This window comes from Mesoplodon densirostris, chromosome 2 (genome assembly GCF_025265405.1).
Source record: "Mesoplodon densirostris isolate mMesDen1 chromosome 2, mMesDen1 primary haplotype, whole genome shotgun sequence".
NCBI lineage: Eukaryota > Metazoa > Chordata > Mammalia > Artiodactyla > Ziphiidae > Mesoplodon > Mesoplodon densirostris.
In genome coordinates this window covers 69,265,143-69,280,733 of record NC_082662.1, presented here as the reverse complement: position 1 = coordinate 69,280,733, position 15,591 = coordinate 69,265,143, and the positions used below count along the sequence as shown (strand labels likewise).

Below are 15,591 nucleotides of genomic sequence, written 5' to 3'. Positions count from 1 at the left end.
CCCTGTGGCACCCACAGTCACTATCCCAGCTTAGGTCGTTATCAAATCCCTTCCAGATGCTTTCTCCGTTCAATGTTTTACACACAGCTATGCGCTTATATTTCCAGTTGTCTCATCCCCTTGCTCAGAGCCTTTAAAGCTCACTCCTGCCCATAGAATAACCCTTCCTCCTTAGCTGAGTACTTCAGGGCCTTCCTCATTTTGATCTCAGCACATCTGTCCCCCTTCCTTTCTAATTCTCACTACTTCGTAATATACCCTCCCCACCTTGTGTCTATTCATGTCTGCTTATAATGCCCTTCCTTTCCATTTTTGGGTTCTCTTTCCCAACCCACAAGTGCCAATGTTTCTAGGAAACATTCTTAATCTTTCCAGGAGTAAGTCACTTCCCTGCTCCTGACTCTTCCTGGCCTATTACACTGCTGTGTGTGACACTTACCCCCTCCTGTACTATATTCAAGTTATTTATGTTTATGTTATTGCCTGCACACAAACTCCATGAAGGCAGATCTACCTCCATATCATCTTTCTATTCTCTACAGTGCCTGATGTGGTCCCTTTGTTTGACATGCAATAGGCCCTCGATAAAACTGTTTGAATGGATGACTATAAAAGGACTGTCATAATGGGGAAGATGAATTATAAACCTTCAAGTAGATAAGGATAGGGTTTTGCCTGAAGCAGAACTGCAGCCATGGTTTTACATTTGATTTGTAGAACTGAACAAGATCAGAAATGATGGGTAGTGTAGATAAACAAAAATACAAGGCTCAATAACTGGCCATTCCCAGTAAAATTTTCTTTTTGTAATGTGTGCTCAGATTAATCAATTTTATGAATTATCTTAAATATTTTACATCTGTTATCTAGTAAAATTACTTTTTGAAAAACCTCTCAGTGTAATGCACCAACAGAATTAATTTTCTTATTTATTCTTTTCAAAGAAACATAAGCGATTACAGCTGAATAGAGGTGCTTATCAAATGATAAATGCTTGAAGAAAGCAGTAATGGGCTTTCTCTTCAAGATCCAGAGTGCATAAGTGTCATGTTTCAATGAAGGGACAACATAGCAATCACAGGTGCTGCCTCTGGGGTCAGTGCTCTGTGTCTGGGCCAAGGCTCTACTGCTCTTATGGGATACTGGGCCAGCTACACTTTGGTGTGCTTCAGCTTTCTCATTTACAAAATGGAGATGATAATAATATGACTCATAGAGATCTGGTGAGGATTAAGGACCTACCACATGTGAAGCATTTTGAATAGTACCAAGCACATATTAAGCACTTATAAATTGTTAGCTATTGTCTTTTGACACCATCTATTCATAATATATTCTTGTATTTTCCTCACTGGTAAGTCTTAAATGCCTGTTCTTTTTCTTTTCTTTTGTCTTCTTTTTTATTTTTGGTCACTTAATTTAGCTATAGTGTCTCTATTTAAAAATATTGATCAATTCCAATTAGTTTCATCTGAAACAGAAAGAATTTAGTCCAAGAACTTTACAAAAAATATTATTTTCTTACTCATGTTTCTGATAAGTCTCAGTATAAAATATTAAAATAAATTAAGATCTAATTCTGGAAATGTGGAATGTTCACTGACACTATTTTTTTTTAATTTAACCAATCTATTTATTTTTGGCTGTGTTGGGTCTTTGTTGCTGTGCACGGGCTTTCTCTAGTTGTGGCGAGCAGGGCCTACTCTTCATTGCGATGCGTGGGCTTATTGCGGTGGTCTCTCTCGTTGCAGAGCACGGGCTCTAGGTGCATGGGCTTCAGTAGATGTGGCGCGTGGGCTCAGTAATTGTGGCTCGCAGGCTTAGTTGCTCCACGGCATGTGGGATCTTCCTGGACCAGGGCTCGAACCTGTGTCCCCTGCATTGGCAGGTGGATTCTTAACCACTGAGCCGCCAGGGAAGCCCTTGCTGACACTATTATCATAATTATTGTTCTGATCAGAGAGCTTCTCTTGGAGAAGTGACCAGCTGAAAATGTGTGTGTGTGTGTGTGTGTGTGTGTGTGTGTGTACATTTTCCTGTCAAGAACTGAAGAGTTGAAACAAGAGTTTACAAGAAGCTGTTAGTGTGACATGACATTCAGCTACCAACTATCTACTAATCTGCTTTATTTTACTTAAAAAAAATTATAAATAAAGACAAGCTATTGTAGAAGGCAGCCCCAGGTCTTAAACTAAAGTATTCTTAGGTAGACTTGTCAATAATAGTTCTTGGAATTGGGATTTTCTTAATGTGAATTTTCCACATGTGTTCACTTGAATATTATCTTGATTTTATCCATACTACTTATTTCATGGTAGGACCCATCATGTAAGGACCCTAGTTTATACTTTAGCTGATTAAAGAGTAGTGCATAGAGCTTTTTGGACTCTATTTCATGGGTATTTGTAATAATAAAATCAGCAGAAAAATATCTTATATCCTTTTGGGGATGGAACCATGTTCATTCTTTAAGTTCGTCCTCATTTTTCCTGTAAACATCTGTATGAAACATCACAATGAGTGTATTGCATTTCTTGGTGTGAGAGCTCTTCTCATCAGGCACCGACGATAGGTTTGCCATGTGGTTGGCATCAATTTTCCACTTTGAAAGGAGCTACATTCTCTGAGCCATTTAGTTTGCTCTCTGACAGTAGAGTATGGATAGGTCTGATACTGAGTGAGCTTTGGGTATGGAAAAGTTGTGAGTCAGGGTGCTTGCTTGTTACTAAGACAGAACGACAGAATTAGCTGTAAATACAGTATCTGCTTGTTCTCCCTTTTGTTTTGATGCTGTTTAGGAAACAGCATAATTTGCCCCAGAATGTGGATGTTATTTTGCTACAAGTAGGTTGCCACTTTATGAGCAAATAGTGGTCTCTCAGTGCTTTTATTTTCCTTTCTATATATAAAAGATCCGAGAATGAAACTGGTATCATAATTGTATTTTAGTTTTTAGAGCCCACAATAATGACAGTTATGAAAGTAATCAGATTCACTTTTCAATTTAGTTCTGGATATTTTAAAGCCAGGATACAAAGGTCTGTGTCACTAGGTAAATTAAATGGGTCCCACTGACTAATACACAGAGATGGTACCCTCCTAAAGTAGGCCATGGTACTTTTTCTAGGGCAGCACTGTCTTGCCAGCTTTGCACACAGTAGGATTTGATAAATGTCTGTTGCCCAGACAGTGTGATTCCTTATAAGCTGCTTTTAAGTCAAGCCAAAAATGGATATTTCTCATGTTTCTTTGGGGTGCTTCACATTGAGGCTCTATCAGTATTAGGTTTGATGCCAGAAAGTACTGTCAACTAGATTTAAAATACTTTGAATTAAAAAATTTATTTATTTCTCTATTTATTTTTACAGTAGGTCCTTGTTGGTTATCTATTTTATTTTTTAAATATATTTTTCCTTTGTCTTTTAAAAAATACTTATTTATTTATTTAGGCTGCACCAGGTCTTAGTTGCAGCACGTGGGACCTTTGGTTGTGGCATGCATGTGGGATCTAGTTCCCTGACCAGGGATCGAACCTGAGCCCCCTGCATTAGGAGCACAGAGTCTTATGCTCTGGACCACCAGGGAAGTTGCATGGTTATCTATTTAAAATATAGCAGTGTGTGCATGTCAATCCCAAACTTTCAATCTATCCCTCCCTCCAACTCCCCCCGGTAACCATAAGTTCATTCTCTAAGTCTGTGAGTCTGTTCTGTTTTGGAAATAATTTCATCTGTATGAAAAAGTACTTTGAATCTAAAACAATTCAGAGGACCATATATCCAGGTGCACGTATATACCATCATCACCCAAGCAAATATCTTACAGAATACCCCCATAGACTTTCCCATTTATTAACCTTTGAAAACTTCTCCCTGACTATTTTCTATCTTAGTAACTAAATCCACCAAATAGGAATTAGTGGGGGCTTTTGGTTACATAACAATGAATGCTTAAACAGCATATAATCAGTGATGGTATATAAAGTAAATATAGCTTCATTATGTTACATATTACAGATTTATCAACCTCAAGCATTGGGATGCAATAACAGAATTTTCCTCCTGGTAATTTTAGGAGTATGGGTTTGTCTGAGTAAACTGTTATCGGGTATTTTCATTGCCTTTCTTCTGTTTATGTGGGCTGCTGAATTTACAGAGGGCTTGTGCTGTTTAGATTTCTTTCCTACCACCCCATGCAGTGATGCTAGTGGAGATGGCGATAATTAACCAATGGCTGTGCACTAGGAGTTTAGGGATAAGTGTACTTGTATTTAAAATCCTAGTGTTGATGCCTATGAAAACTGAAGTTAATTAAGAAATAATTATTCAGCAGTTCTGTCTAAATTAACTTTTACTATTCCTGTTTATTTTCCCTCTGGCTAGGAGTGCCTGGTGGGATGGGAATTACATAGTTTCAGTGGTAAATTTGAAATACATCATGCGCGCATTCTCAAATTTGAAGGAAGTCATAGGGACAAATTAAGTAAATGTAGTGCTAATGGGGTTATCTGGGGGGCTCAGGAGCAATGCCTGGTGAATCACTAATAGTGTGGTTTTGACAAGGATGTGTTTTCTATGCCAGGGGTTCCCCAGTACTGATGCCAGTTTATGAAGAAGTGTTCCCTAATCCATAACAAAATGACAAAAATAAGGCAAATGTTAGGAATTTTTCTTATAGTCAAACAGATTTGTTTAGAGACTTTATTTGGAGCTATGCTATTCCTAATTTTTTTGTGCTAAAAATATCCCTTTCAAACAATGGCAATAATAGATTTTTTTCCCTTTCTAATGCCCTCATTTAGTAAAATTTTTTTTAAAGTTAACTTGGGAAATGCAAATTAAAACAAGCTACTACTACAGACCTACTAGAATGGCCAAAATCTGGAACACTGACAACACCAAATGTGTTACTGGTGAGAATGCAAAATGACACAGCCACTTTGGAAGACAGTTCGGCAGTTTCTTTCAAAACTACGCACACTCTTACCCGCAAACATGCTCCTTGGTATTTATTGAAATGAACTGAAAACTTATGTCCACACAAAAATCTGTACGCGGATATTTACAGCAGCTTTATTCATAATTGCAAAAACTTGGAAGCCACCAAGATGCCCTTCAGTAGGTGAATAGATAAACTGTGGTATATCCAGACAATGGAATGTTATTTAGTGCTCCAAAAAATGAGCTATCAAGCCATTGGGGGAAATTAAAATGAAAGAAGCCAATCTGAAAAGGCTATATAGATTCCAACTATATGACATTTTGGAAAAGGTAAAACTATGAAGACAGTAAAAAGATCAGTGGTTGCCAGGAGCCAGGCTGGGGGATGTGGATGGGTGAGGGATGAACAAGCAGAGCACAGAGGTATTTAAGGGCAGTGAAAATACTCTATATGATATTGTAATGATGGATACATGTCACTGTACATTTGTCCAAAAGCATAGCATGTACCACACCAAGTGTGAACCCTAAGGTAAACTATGAGCTTTGAGAGATTATGATGTGTCAATATAGGTTCATTGACTGTAACAAATATAACACCCTGGTGGAGGATATTGATAATGGGAGAGGCCATTCATGTGTAGGGGCAGGAAGAATACAAGAAATCTCTGTATCCTCCATTCAGTTTTGCTGTGGGCCTAAAACTGCTCCAAAAAAATAAAGTCTTAAAAAAAAAACCAACTTCATCTTAGCCCCATTAAAATTTTTTTCCTGATCTATTAATTACTGAAATTAGGGAATCACTGGCCTATGTGGCCTTCTTATATGCTAAGATGGTTTATAATTAGTCCCTCACCTGCTTCCCTAGGAAAATTGGTGTTGGTGAACAAGAAATAATCCTGTTTTAACATCTTTCACATTTCCTGGCTGAAGAGATCCAGTCAGTTAATCAGAGTATTAGTTAGTAGGCCTCTTCATACATCCTATGACTCTAGCTTACTTCTCATTTTTAAGTTATGCTTCCCTTGTTTCCTCCTATAAAAAGTCCAGAAGAAAAATGACCATCAGCTTACTTCACAGTCTAAAACTAAATGTGGACCTTCACTGATTGTCATCCACATTAGGTAGTGTTTGTTCAGTGCACATGAGTGTGCAACCATTTCCCTGGTAAGTTGAATGTTGTTCCAGCTGAGTGGAATATCCAATGGCACATGCATTCTGGAAAATAATAACATAAACACTACATCTTACCCTATTATTTTTCAAGCATTTAAATGACGCTTTTCTTAAAAATATAAACAAAACAGCATATATTTTTTAAAGAGTTCATCAAGCTTGTAAAGACTTGACCTGTTTCAACTAATAATATTTCTTTTTTTTTTCTTGGCCATGCTGCACGGCTTGTGGAATTTTAAGTTCCCTGACCAGGGATCGAACAAGGGCCCTCCACAGTGAGAGCACAAGAGTCTTAACCACTGGACCACAAGGGAATTAGCACTATTTCTTTAAAAAGGGTTCCACCTTGTGAAGATGACTAAAACAAAGACTAAATAAAATAAAATAAAGATAAAAAATTATCTCTAAGCAGACACATTATTGGGGTTTTTATACAGTTTCACGAAGTCCAAGAGCTCCAAAATGTCATGAGACATAGCTCACTCAGGAAGACCAAATACATAGCTTTCCTAGTCCCAGGAATACTAAAACAAACTTCAAAGAAAAACTGATAAACTTTGGGAAGTCACAGCATCCTAATCTTTAATTAGGAGCAAAAAGCTGTAAAAGACATGATGAGCTATTACATGAAACCTATGGTACGTTAAAAAACAACATACAAGCTTGTCTGAAAAGATTCTATGAAGTCCCTAACATACTAGCCTTGTGATTTCCTATCATTTAATTCATACTTGCATGGATGACTGTATACAGACAAGTATTAGAAAAGAATAAAAGTGAAGTAGTCCATGTGATGGGAACCATGTCAATAAGATACAGTGTTCAGGCAACAGCCTGTTTCCCTGGCTATTTTGATTAGGTTTTCTCTTCAAACTGGATTTGTTCTTCAGTCAAATCTGCCAACCAATACAGTTAATGCTGAAGTGAAAAAGAAAAAAGAATGGGTTGACATCTGTTACAATTCAGCTACCATATTGACACATACCCATTATACAGCTTGATTACACGGGTGATAAAGAAGTCAAAGAAAACACTGGGACAATTTTCTAACTGATTAACAGACACTTTTAAAGAAAAAAAGAGAATTTGGGGAAAAGTTTTTAAAATCGAAATTCTTCATTTTGCACTTATCTATGGGAGAAAAGGCAACAGAGTACCCTCCAAAAGCACGGATTTGTGAGTGGTAATTGTAGGTTCCAAAAATGGTCATTAGAGGTGGAAGGAAGAAAAAGGAGGAAATACGAAAATTACAAAATAATTTCAATCACTTATATTTCACTTAACATTCCTGGCACCGTTCTAAGTACTTGATATCCACTTACTCCACACAATTACACTGAGGTAGGACCGATAATTACACCCACTGCATGGGTCGGGCATCTGAGTCACAGACAAGATAAGTAACCTTCAGGAGGTCACACGGGTGGTAGGTGATGCAGCAGGAATCTGGACCAGGCAATGTGGCTACATGGTGCATCCGAACCATGACCTCTGCACTGCCATTGTCTGCCAGGCTACATGCATTCTCTCATTTCACCCATACAACATTATGCGGTCGGTAACATCATCTCCAAGTTATAGATAGAGACTGAGTCCTAGAGCACCATGAATTTATTAAACAGCAGTAGAGCTGAGATTCCAGGTGAAGGGTTTCAGACTCTAAATCCCTAGGGAAGAGGAGCACCAAGATAAAGTTTCTCACCTGGACTGAGAGGTATGTGGTCTCTGTGGTCTTTAAGAACCTCACACCAAAATCAATGATGAATCCTACTCGCGGGTGGAGAGAGTCTGTTCTACTCACTACGGGGCATTCCTGTAGTGCACGACATATATGTGAGGCTCCCCTGTACATTCTCCTTTACAACAGTCATCACACTTAATAACTCATTGTTTAATATCTGTTTCCCCATAGACTGCAAGCTCTGTTCATTTACTGACAACGTACTGCATACCAGAGCGGCACTGTTCTAAGAGTTTGAAGTGTGTCAGGAAATAAAATAAAGATCCTTACCTTTTGCTTATTTAGCATTGCACCCCTAGCACCTAGCAGAGGGTCTGGCACCCACTGGTTCTCAATACATATTTACTGAATGAATAAATGAATCAATTAGGAGGGGCAGGTAGAAGAAAAAGAAAAAAAAATTACAGAGAAAAGGAAATATTGTGGTTTAATCTATTAACTCCAAGAGTTTTATTAAAATCTTAATATGTTTTTGATTAATCAGGTTAACCATTTTAATAATTTAACGCATCTTGAAAAGCAGAAATGCTACCAAGTATATTTTAATTCCCAGAGCGACCTATGATCCAGGTTCTGAAGAAGGTCATGTGCTTCAGAATACTGCACTCACTCTTTTGTCAGACTAAAATTTCCAGTGACATTTCCCAGAGCTTAGCCTGTGTTTGTGTTCACCGAATTTCAAAAGGTGACATTTGAAAGTCACCTTTCAAGTCACCTTTGCAAGTCTTCTCCCAGTAATTAGAGGCATTTATCTTAAAGCTCATCGGGGTTTAGCAGGGAGGTTACAGGCTGTCATACGCATTGTTATTGACTCCCTGAATTAGAGGCAATGGCATTTCACCTCCATGCAAAATATTAGTAGATTAACAGTCCCTACTCTGCATTCATTTGGGAAATATCTTCTTGTGATGATGAACGTGACAAGCAGGGAGTAATCAGAGACACTCTGGTAATACCTTTAAGCCTTGCAAACATCAGTTAAAACTCTGGTTCTGCAGCTTGCAGTTGGGCTTTGGTCTGTAGGGTAAATTTCTATTTTTATGACACGACACAGAAGTCAGCATTGCTAATTTCCAGGAGAAACAAGCAACAACCCCAACAAAAAAGAGCCAGAGAAACATCCACCCTGATTTTCTTGAATCTTTCATATCACTCAATGTCTCTTTTAGACCATAAATGGACTCTGGCATTGTGAACAGCTTTCAGGTCAGATTTATAATTCTCTGACGTGACAACTTTGACTCAAAGGGCAAATTCTAATAAATATTTCTTTATAGTGCTAAAAGACTGCAAAGAGATTATTATTCAAATGTCATTGACTGTCTCTTTCAATCTAAGGGCATTTTAGCCTAATGAAGAGATTTTTAACACAGTAATTGTTAGGTCATAGGAGCTCTGTGGATGGGCTTCATAGATTTACCTAAAATTTATGGAAAGCATCTTATGTGCATTTTATTGGGATGGGCATGTATCACTTTCATCAGATTCTCCACAGCTTGTAGCCCCACTAGACAAGAATCTCTGGTCTCGTGAGAAGAGCTAAGGGCTGAAGGGAGGGTTGTGCCGAGGTCTGCTACCACCACAGAGCACCCCGAGCTGCTTTGGTTTTAGTGTCTTCTTCTGCAAAATGCCTCAGCTAGCCAATGATCCTCTGTCTCCTCTATTCCATAATTGAATCTCTGATGTGTGGGGATCATAAATTTAGCTGAGTTTTTACCTCCAGCTTCCTGTATTCTAATAACTGTACTAACTAGTGATTCAGCTTCATATCCTTCTTTGGCACATTCAGTATCATTAACCACAAACAAACTATTTATGAACAAAGTTAATATTTGCATTGTATTGATGGAGCAGAAAGATTGATGCCTTCCATTTTGAGACAATATCACTTCTTTATGACAAGTCAAATCCTTAATAACTTTTTGGGCCATCAGAATCTCATTTCTTTATGTGGTAACCTATGATAAAGTCTAACTTACAATTTAAGTCTAATATAACACTGTATCAATTCTGTTTATAAGCCTATCAATTTTATTAGGTTTTCAAAGACAGAAGAGCTGAGAAACTGGGCCAATATTGCTTAAAATGATCAAAAAATTATTTAAAAATACTTTAAAATTTGGGGGCCACAGAATTCTAGCCAAGGTTAAAATTTATCATTTTTTGTAAAATCAATTAAACTAAAGTGAAAGTGTTTTTACCATCATGGCTTAATAAAGGCAAATCAGGTCAAAATTACCAATTATTTTTCATTGGATGTCCACCCAAGAAAAGTCACTTTTTTAAGGTAAAAGTATTTCTAAATGAGAAGAACATAGGATAATTAGAAATCTGAAAGATCGTTCTTGTACTAGACATGTAAAGTATATCTAACTTACTGTCATGATGAGCCCCTTTTCCTGGAAGTATTTAACCAATGGAGCAGCGTTCTGCTTGAAGTTCATTAGTCTCCTTTGGGTAGCTTTCAAATTGTCATCAGGCCGCCCCTGTTGCTCTGCACGCTTCAGTAATCTTTCTTTGAGCCTCTGATTGGTACAGGCCAGGAACACCACCAAGTCGGGAGTACAGATCTGTGGAGAGCATCAAACAAGTAGACAGGCATTCAACATACCAACCAATGTGAGTGTGGGCAGTGGCATTTCTCTCTTCTGGGTCTGTGGAGGCTGCCATATTTTTGACCCTCTATGTTTTTGCCAGCATATTTCTAGGGCTATGGCTCCACACAAGGCCAGGAGGAGCTATTGCTATTACAGTCCATGTAAATGGTATACTTCAACTCACAGAGTCATGTACAGTGGTCCTCCAAATTTCTGGAAAATACTTTTTGTCTATGCTCAAACAACTTTTCAAGTTTCAAGTTAAGATCAATACAGGCCAAACTCTGCCAAAGGTAGATGTGACCTGTTTAGAGGGGAAATGACTATTGAGCTACAGATATTCTCTACAGTAAACAAGTACTGCTGCTATTATTACTACGTGCTGCCTTTTTAAAAGTATGTACTGTATGCCAGGCCCAGTGCTAAGTTATTTCCTTACGCTGTTGCTAAATTTTACAACAATCTGCAAGGTAAATATTATCTCCATTTTAAAGATGAGCAAACTGAGGCTCCGAGAAATTAAGTACTTGTCTGAGGTCACATGGTCAGTAAGGTCAAAGGTGATATTTGAACCCAGGCCTGTCTGGTCTTTGGTCTGTGTTCCCTCCACTATTACAAAGAATCAAATAGCTCAAAGGCCTTCATAAATTTCTGAAAATACCAAGGAATAAAATAAAAAGAACCTCTGAACTAAACAGTTTTTATTTAACTCAATTAGAACTAGTAATGTATGTAAAAGATAACATGATCATTTAAAGTGAAAGTACTTTCTTGTTGAAAATGAGACAAGAAAAAGAGGCAGTTTTGCATAACGCTTTAAAGAAATGATCTCCAAAAATTTTTTATTGTATCCTCACTTTAGTATATTATTTGAACATATACCTCAATAAATATATACTTATTAACTTATAAATTATGCATGAATGTATGATAGCCATGTACTACCATACTAATATATTGTATGTATTACATATGTACATACATACATATGTATGTAATATATTGTATAATAGTATGTATGTTGTAAAATACACACAAAAATGCAATTTTAAAAGGATGACACATGATAATAGTAATTTTAACATTTTCTTCCCACACTACAGTGGTTTGCATTGTGCACTCTTGAGACCACTGGTTAGAAAATGGACCCTGGAGTCTGGGAAACATGGATTACAGTTCTTGCCTAGGATTTATCAGTTGAGCTATGGGCATATGGCTTAACTTTACTAAGCCTCCATATCTTCATCTGTCAAAAGAGATACATGAACCTCCTCCCTGAGTTATTATAAAGATTAAATAAGATCAACACAAACTTGATCAATGGTAGGTGCTCAACGAGTTTTAGCCATGTTTACTATCTCTTGGTTTTCATGATTCTATATTGTCCTGGTTCTCATTTAACTTTTTGTTCTGTATTTTTTTTTCTCTTTGCTCAAATTTTTTTCCTTAAAAATGTAACACTCACAAATAGTGATGTTTATGAGCCTTAGATAATGTTTTGTTTTGGTTTTCCCTCTCCAGGTTCTTGTTCTCTCAGCTCCCTTCCACTGTTCTGGTTTCAACCACCTATCTTTTGTTGATGGATTCCAAATGTACATTTTCAGCACTGACTTTCAACAGCACTTATGTCCTATATTATCAAATGCTTATATGACGGCTCTACCTGAAAGTCTTTTTTTTTAAAGTTTTTTTGATGTGGATCATTTTAAAAGTCTTTATTGAATTTGTTACAACATTGCTTCTGTTTTTATGTTGTGGTTTTTTGGCCGTGAGGCATGTGGGATCTTAGCTCCCCAACCAGGGATTGAACCCACAACCCCTGCACTGGAAGGCGAAGCCTTAACCACTGGACTGCCAGGGAAGCCCTGAAAGTCTTAATATTACCTGTGACTCAGCAAGGCCAAATCAGTTCCAGCACCTTTTTACCTGAATGAAATTCCCATCTTGCTTATATATGTATTTGTTTATTTATTTATTTTTATGGTAGCAACACTACTTTCCTGAGTCTCTCAACTAGAAGCCTTTTTTTTTTTTTTTTTTTTTTTTCGCGGTACGCGGGCCTCTCACTGTTTTGGCCTCTCCCGTGGCGGAGAACAGGCTCCGGACCTGCAGGCCCAGTGGCCATGGCTCACAGGCCCAGCCTTTCCGCGGCATGTGGGATCTTCCCAGACCGGGGCACGAACCCGCATCCCCTGCATCGGCAGGCGGACTCCCAACCACTGCACCACCAGGGAAGCCCTAGAAGTCTTTTTTTAAACTTTTTTTTTAATTGAATGAAAGATTCTTTTAAAAAAAAAATAAATTTATTTATTTATTTTTGGCTGCATTGGGTCTTTGTTGCTGTGCACAGGCTTTCTCCAGTTGCGGTGAGTAGGTATGGGAGCTACTCTTTGCTGTGATGTGTGGGCTTCTCATTGTGGTTGCGGAGCATGGGCTCTAGGCACACGGGCTTCAGTAGTTGTGGCTTGTGGGCTCTAGAGAGCAGGCTTAGTATTTGTGGTGCTCGGGCTTAGTTGGTCTGTGGTATGTGGGATCTTCCCGGACCAGGGCTCGAACCCGTGTCCCCTGCATTGGCAGGTGGATTCTTAACCACTACGCCACCAAGGAAGCCCTGAATGAAAGATTCTTTAAACTCTATAGTGTTTTACAATTTCCAAAAGTTTCACAAATGTGATTTCATATAATCCCATAATAACTCCTTTTAAAATTCTTATATTGCCCCTCCCCCCTTCCCCCTGGTAACCACTAGTTTGTTCTCTATAACTGTGAGTCTGCTTCTTTTTTGTTTTATTCCCTAGTTTGGTGTATTTTTAAGATTCCACATATAAGTGATATCATATAGAATTTGCCTTTCTCTGTCTGACTTATTTCACTTAGCATAATTCCCTCCAAGTCTATCCATGTTGCTGCAAGTGGCATATACACCACATCTTCATCCATTCATCCGCTGATGGACATTTAGGTTACTTCTGTACTTTGGCAATTATAAATAACGCTGCTATGAACACTGTATCTTTTTGAATTCTCAGCTAGAAATCTTAATATCATTTATAACCCTTATTAAAACTTCAGTCTCTCGGAGCTATCACCATGGACTGTGGAGTTTTGTCTTGAAACACTGTTCAGATTCCCCTTCTCCCAGTTCCCACTGCCACTGTGTAAGCACAGGCACATACTTGCATAAGTGATTAAGAGCATGAATTTCAGAATCAGATCATCCTTATTTTATATCTAGAATCTTCTACTAGTCATTTGTCTTTGGGTAAAAGTTTCAATATCTCTGAACTTCAGTTTTCTCAACTATTTTTCCCTTCCCTTCTCAGTAGTTTAATATGTCCCATAAAACACTTTTAAGTAGATTTGAGAACCCTTAACAATTTATAAAATCACTTTGTAATTTTTGTGTGATATATGGTAAAGAGATTATCTGAAGTTAAAACTTTTATACTATCAAATAATATAATGCAAAATTCAAATTAAATAAAATCTTTGGTAATATTCAGTCTTACCCAACATAACAAATGACATCCTTTTAAATTTAGTTTGAATAGCATATAAGGGAGAAGACAATTTTTGACAAATAAATTAAAATGACAGGGCTTCCCTGGTGGTGCAGTGGTTAAGAATCTGCTGGCCGATGCAGGAGACACGGGTTTGAGCCCTGGTCCGGGAAGATCCCACATGCCGTGGAGCAACTAAGCCCGTGCGCCACAACTACCGAGTCCACACACCACAACTACTGAAGGTGGCGCACCTAGAGCCTATGCTCCTCAACAAGAGAAGGCACCACAATAGAAGCCCTCGTATCACAAGAAAGAGTAGCCGCTGCTTGCCGCAACTAGAGAAAGCCCGTGCGCAGCAGCAAAGACCCAACACAGCCAAAAATAAATAAATAAAAATAAATTTATTTTTAAAAAATTAAAATGACATTATATTGTTCTTGGTTTGGTCATATTGTATATTAAAATACGGAAAAAACTTCAACTACTAGCTCAGTGTTGAATGCAGGTAAAACCTGCATTTAGAAATTCTTGCATTTTGCATTTAAAAAAATTAAATGCTTTAATACATTATGTGTTTTGTTTCAGACTGCAATGTATATGCTTCTCCCTACTTAACACAATGAGGTTATGGGGAGACTTAAATATGTAATCATCACTATATTTTGTCTTTTAGAACTGGTTTTGAAATTAGCTTGAAATTTATAAAAGACTTTTTTACACTTCGAATAAAATTGCATTTTGTTTATTTTAATTAATAGACTTAAAAAAAGCAGTTATAAGTTTACAGGAAACGAGTAGAATATCTAAGATATTTGTTGTTTCTTTAATTTCTCCCAATACTTTTTATTGCAGAGCTCTGTAGTTTTCTATGTAATGTTCTTGCCCATTTAAAAATTATTCCTACGTATTTGATATTTATTTTTATTTTTTAATATATTTTTTATATCTAAGATTTTTGATCAAGGAATGCAAATTCAGGTTTGATATAGATAACTTTGAGGTGAATCTGCAAAGCTATTTAATTTTATAATTGTAATTAACTTGCTGTCTTTTCTTGGTATAAACTAAACAGCATATTACCAGTGATACAAAAAATTAAAACGTGGAACAGACGAGACCTCCATGGAAGCTGGGATAACCAGCTGACTGCTCAACAGTGATCTCAGCCACAAGCATGCTCACCTGATTCCTAGTCACCCCCGCATATACCCACTCATTAGGACCCTCGTTCTCCAACAGTGCTCAATTTTAAAAGAAAAAATTTAATTGTTTATGTTTTTTCCCCCAAAATGTAAAATAGAAGCAGACACCATTCTTTCCCAGAAGATGTGAAGCACCTAGAAAGTTTTCATGAAATTCACTCATGAAACATTGAAAAGTATCACCAAACAAAGTGGATCCTTGGCATACCTTTTCTTAGCCTATGTTCTCAAAATGTATTTGTTGATTGAATGAATGAGTAAATAAATAAATGAGAACAAAGACCAAGATATCACTTTTGTCTGCATGGAAGTAAACTTCCCAATTGCTGATATTTTTTCTCCCATTGGATCAACTAAATCAATCTTTTTTTTCCCCTGTCATTATATGGACAAGTCAATCTTCCTCTATCCATTTTCTCAAAGTCCCTTATC

The 15,591-nt window shown here is 37.4% G+C and overlaps 1 protein-coding gene across 1 annotated transcript in view; it reads right to left on the bottom strand.

The window, feature by feature from the left end:
* AK5 (adenylate kinase 5) overlaps positions 1 to 15,591 on the bottom strand; it is a 253,833-nt gene that overhangs the window by 190,428 nt on the left and 47,814 nt on the right. Inside the window, exon 6 of the mRNA XM_060084682.1 lies at positions 10,236 to 10,427. Within this exon, the coding sequence (XP_059940665.1) occupies positions 10,236 to 10,427 (192 nt within the window). The remainder of the gene's footprint in view (positions 1 to 10,235; positions 10,428 to 15,591) is intronic.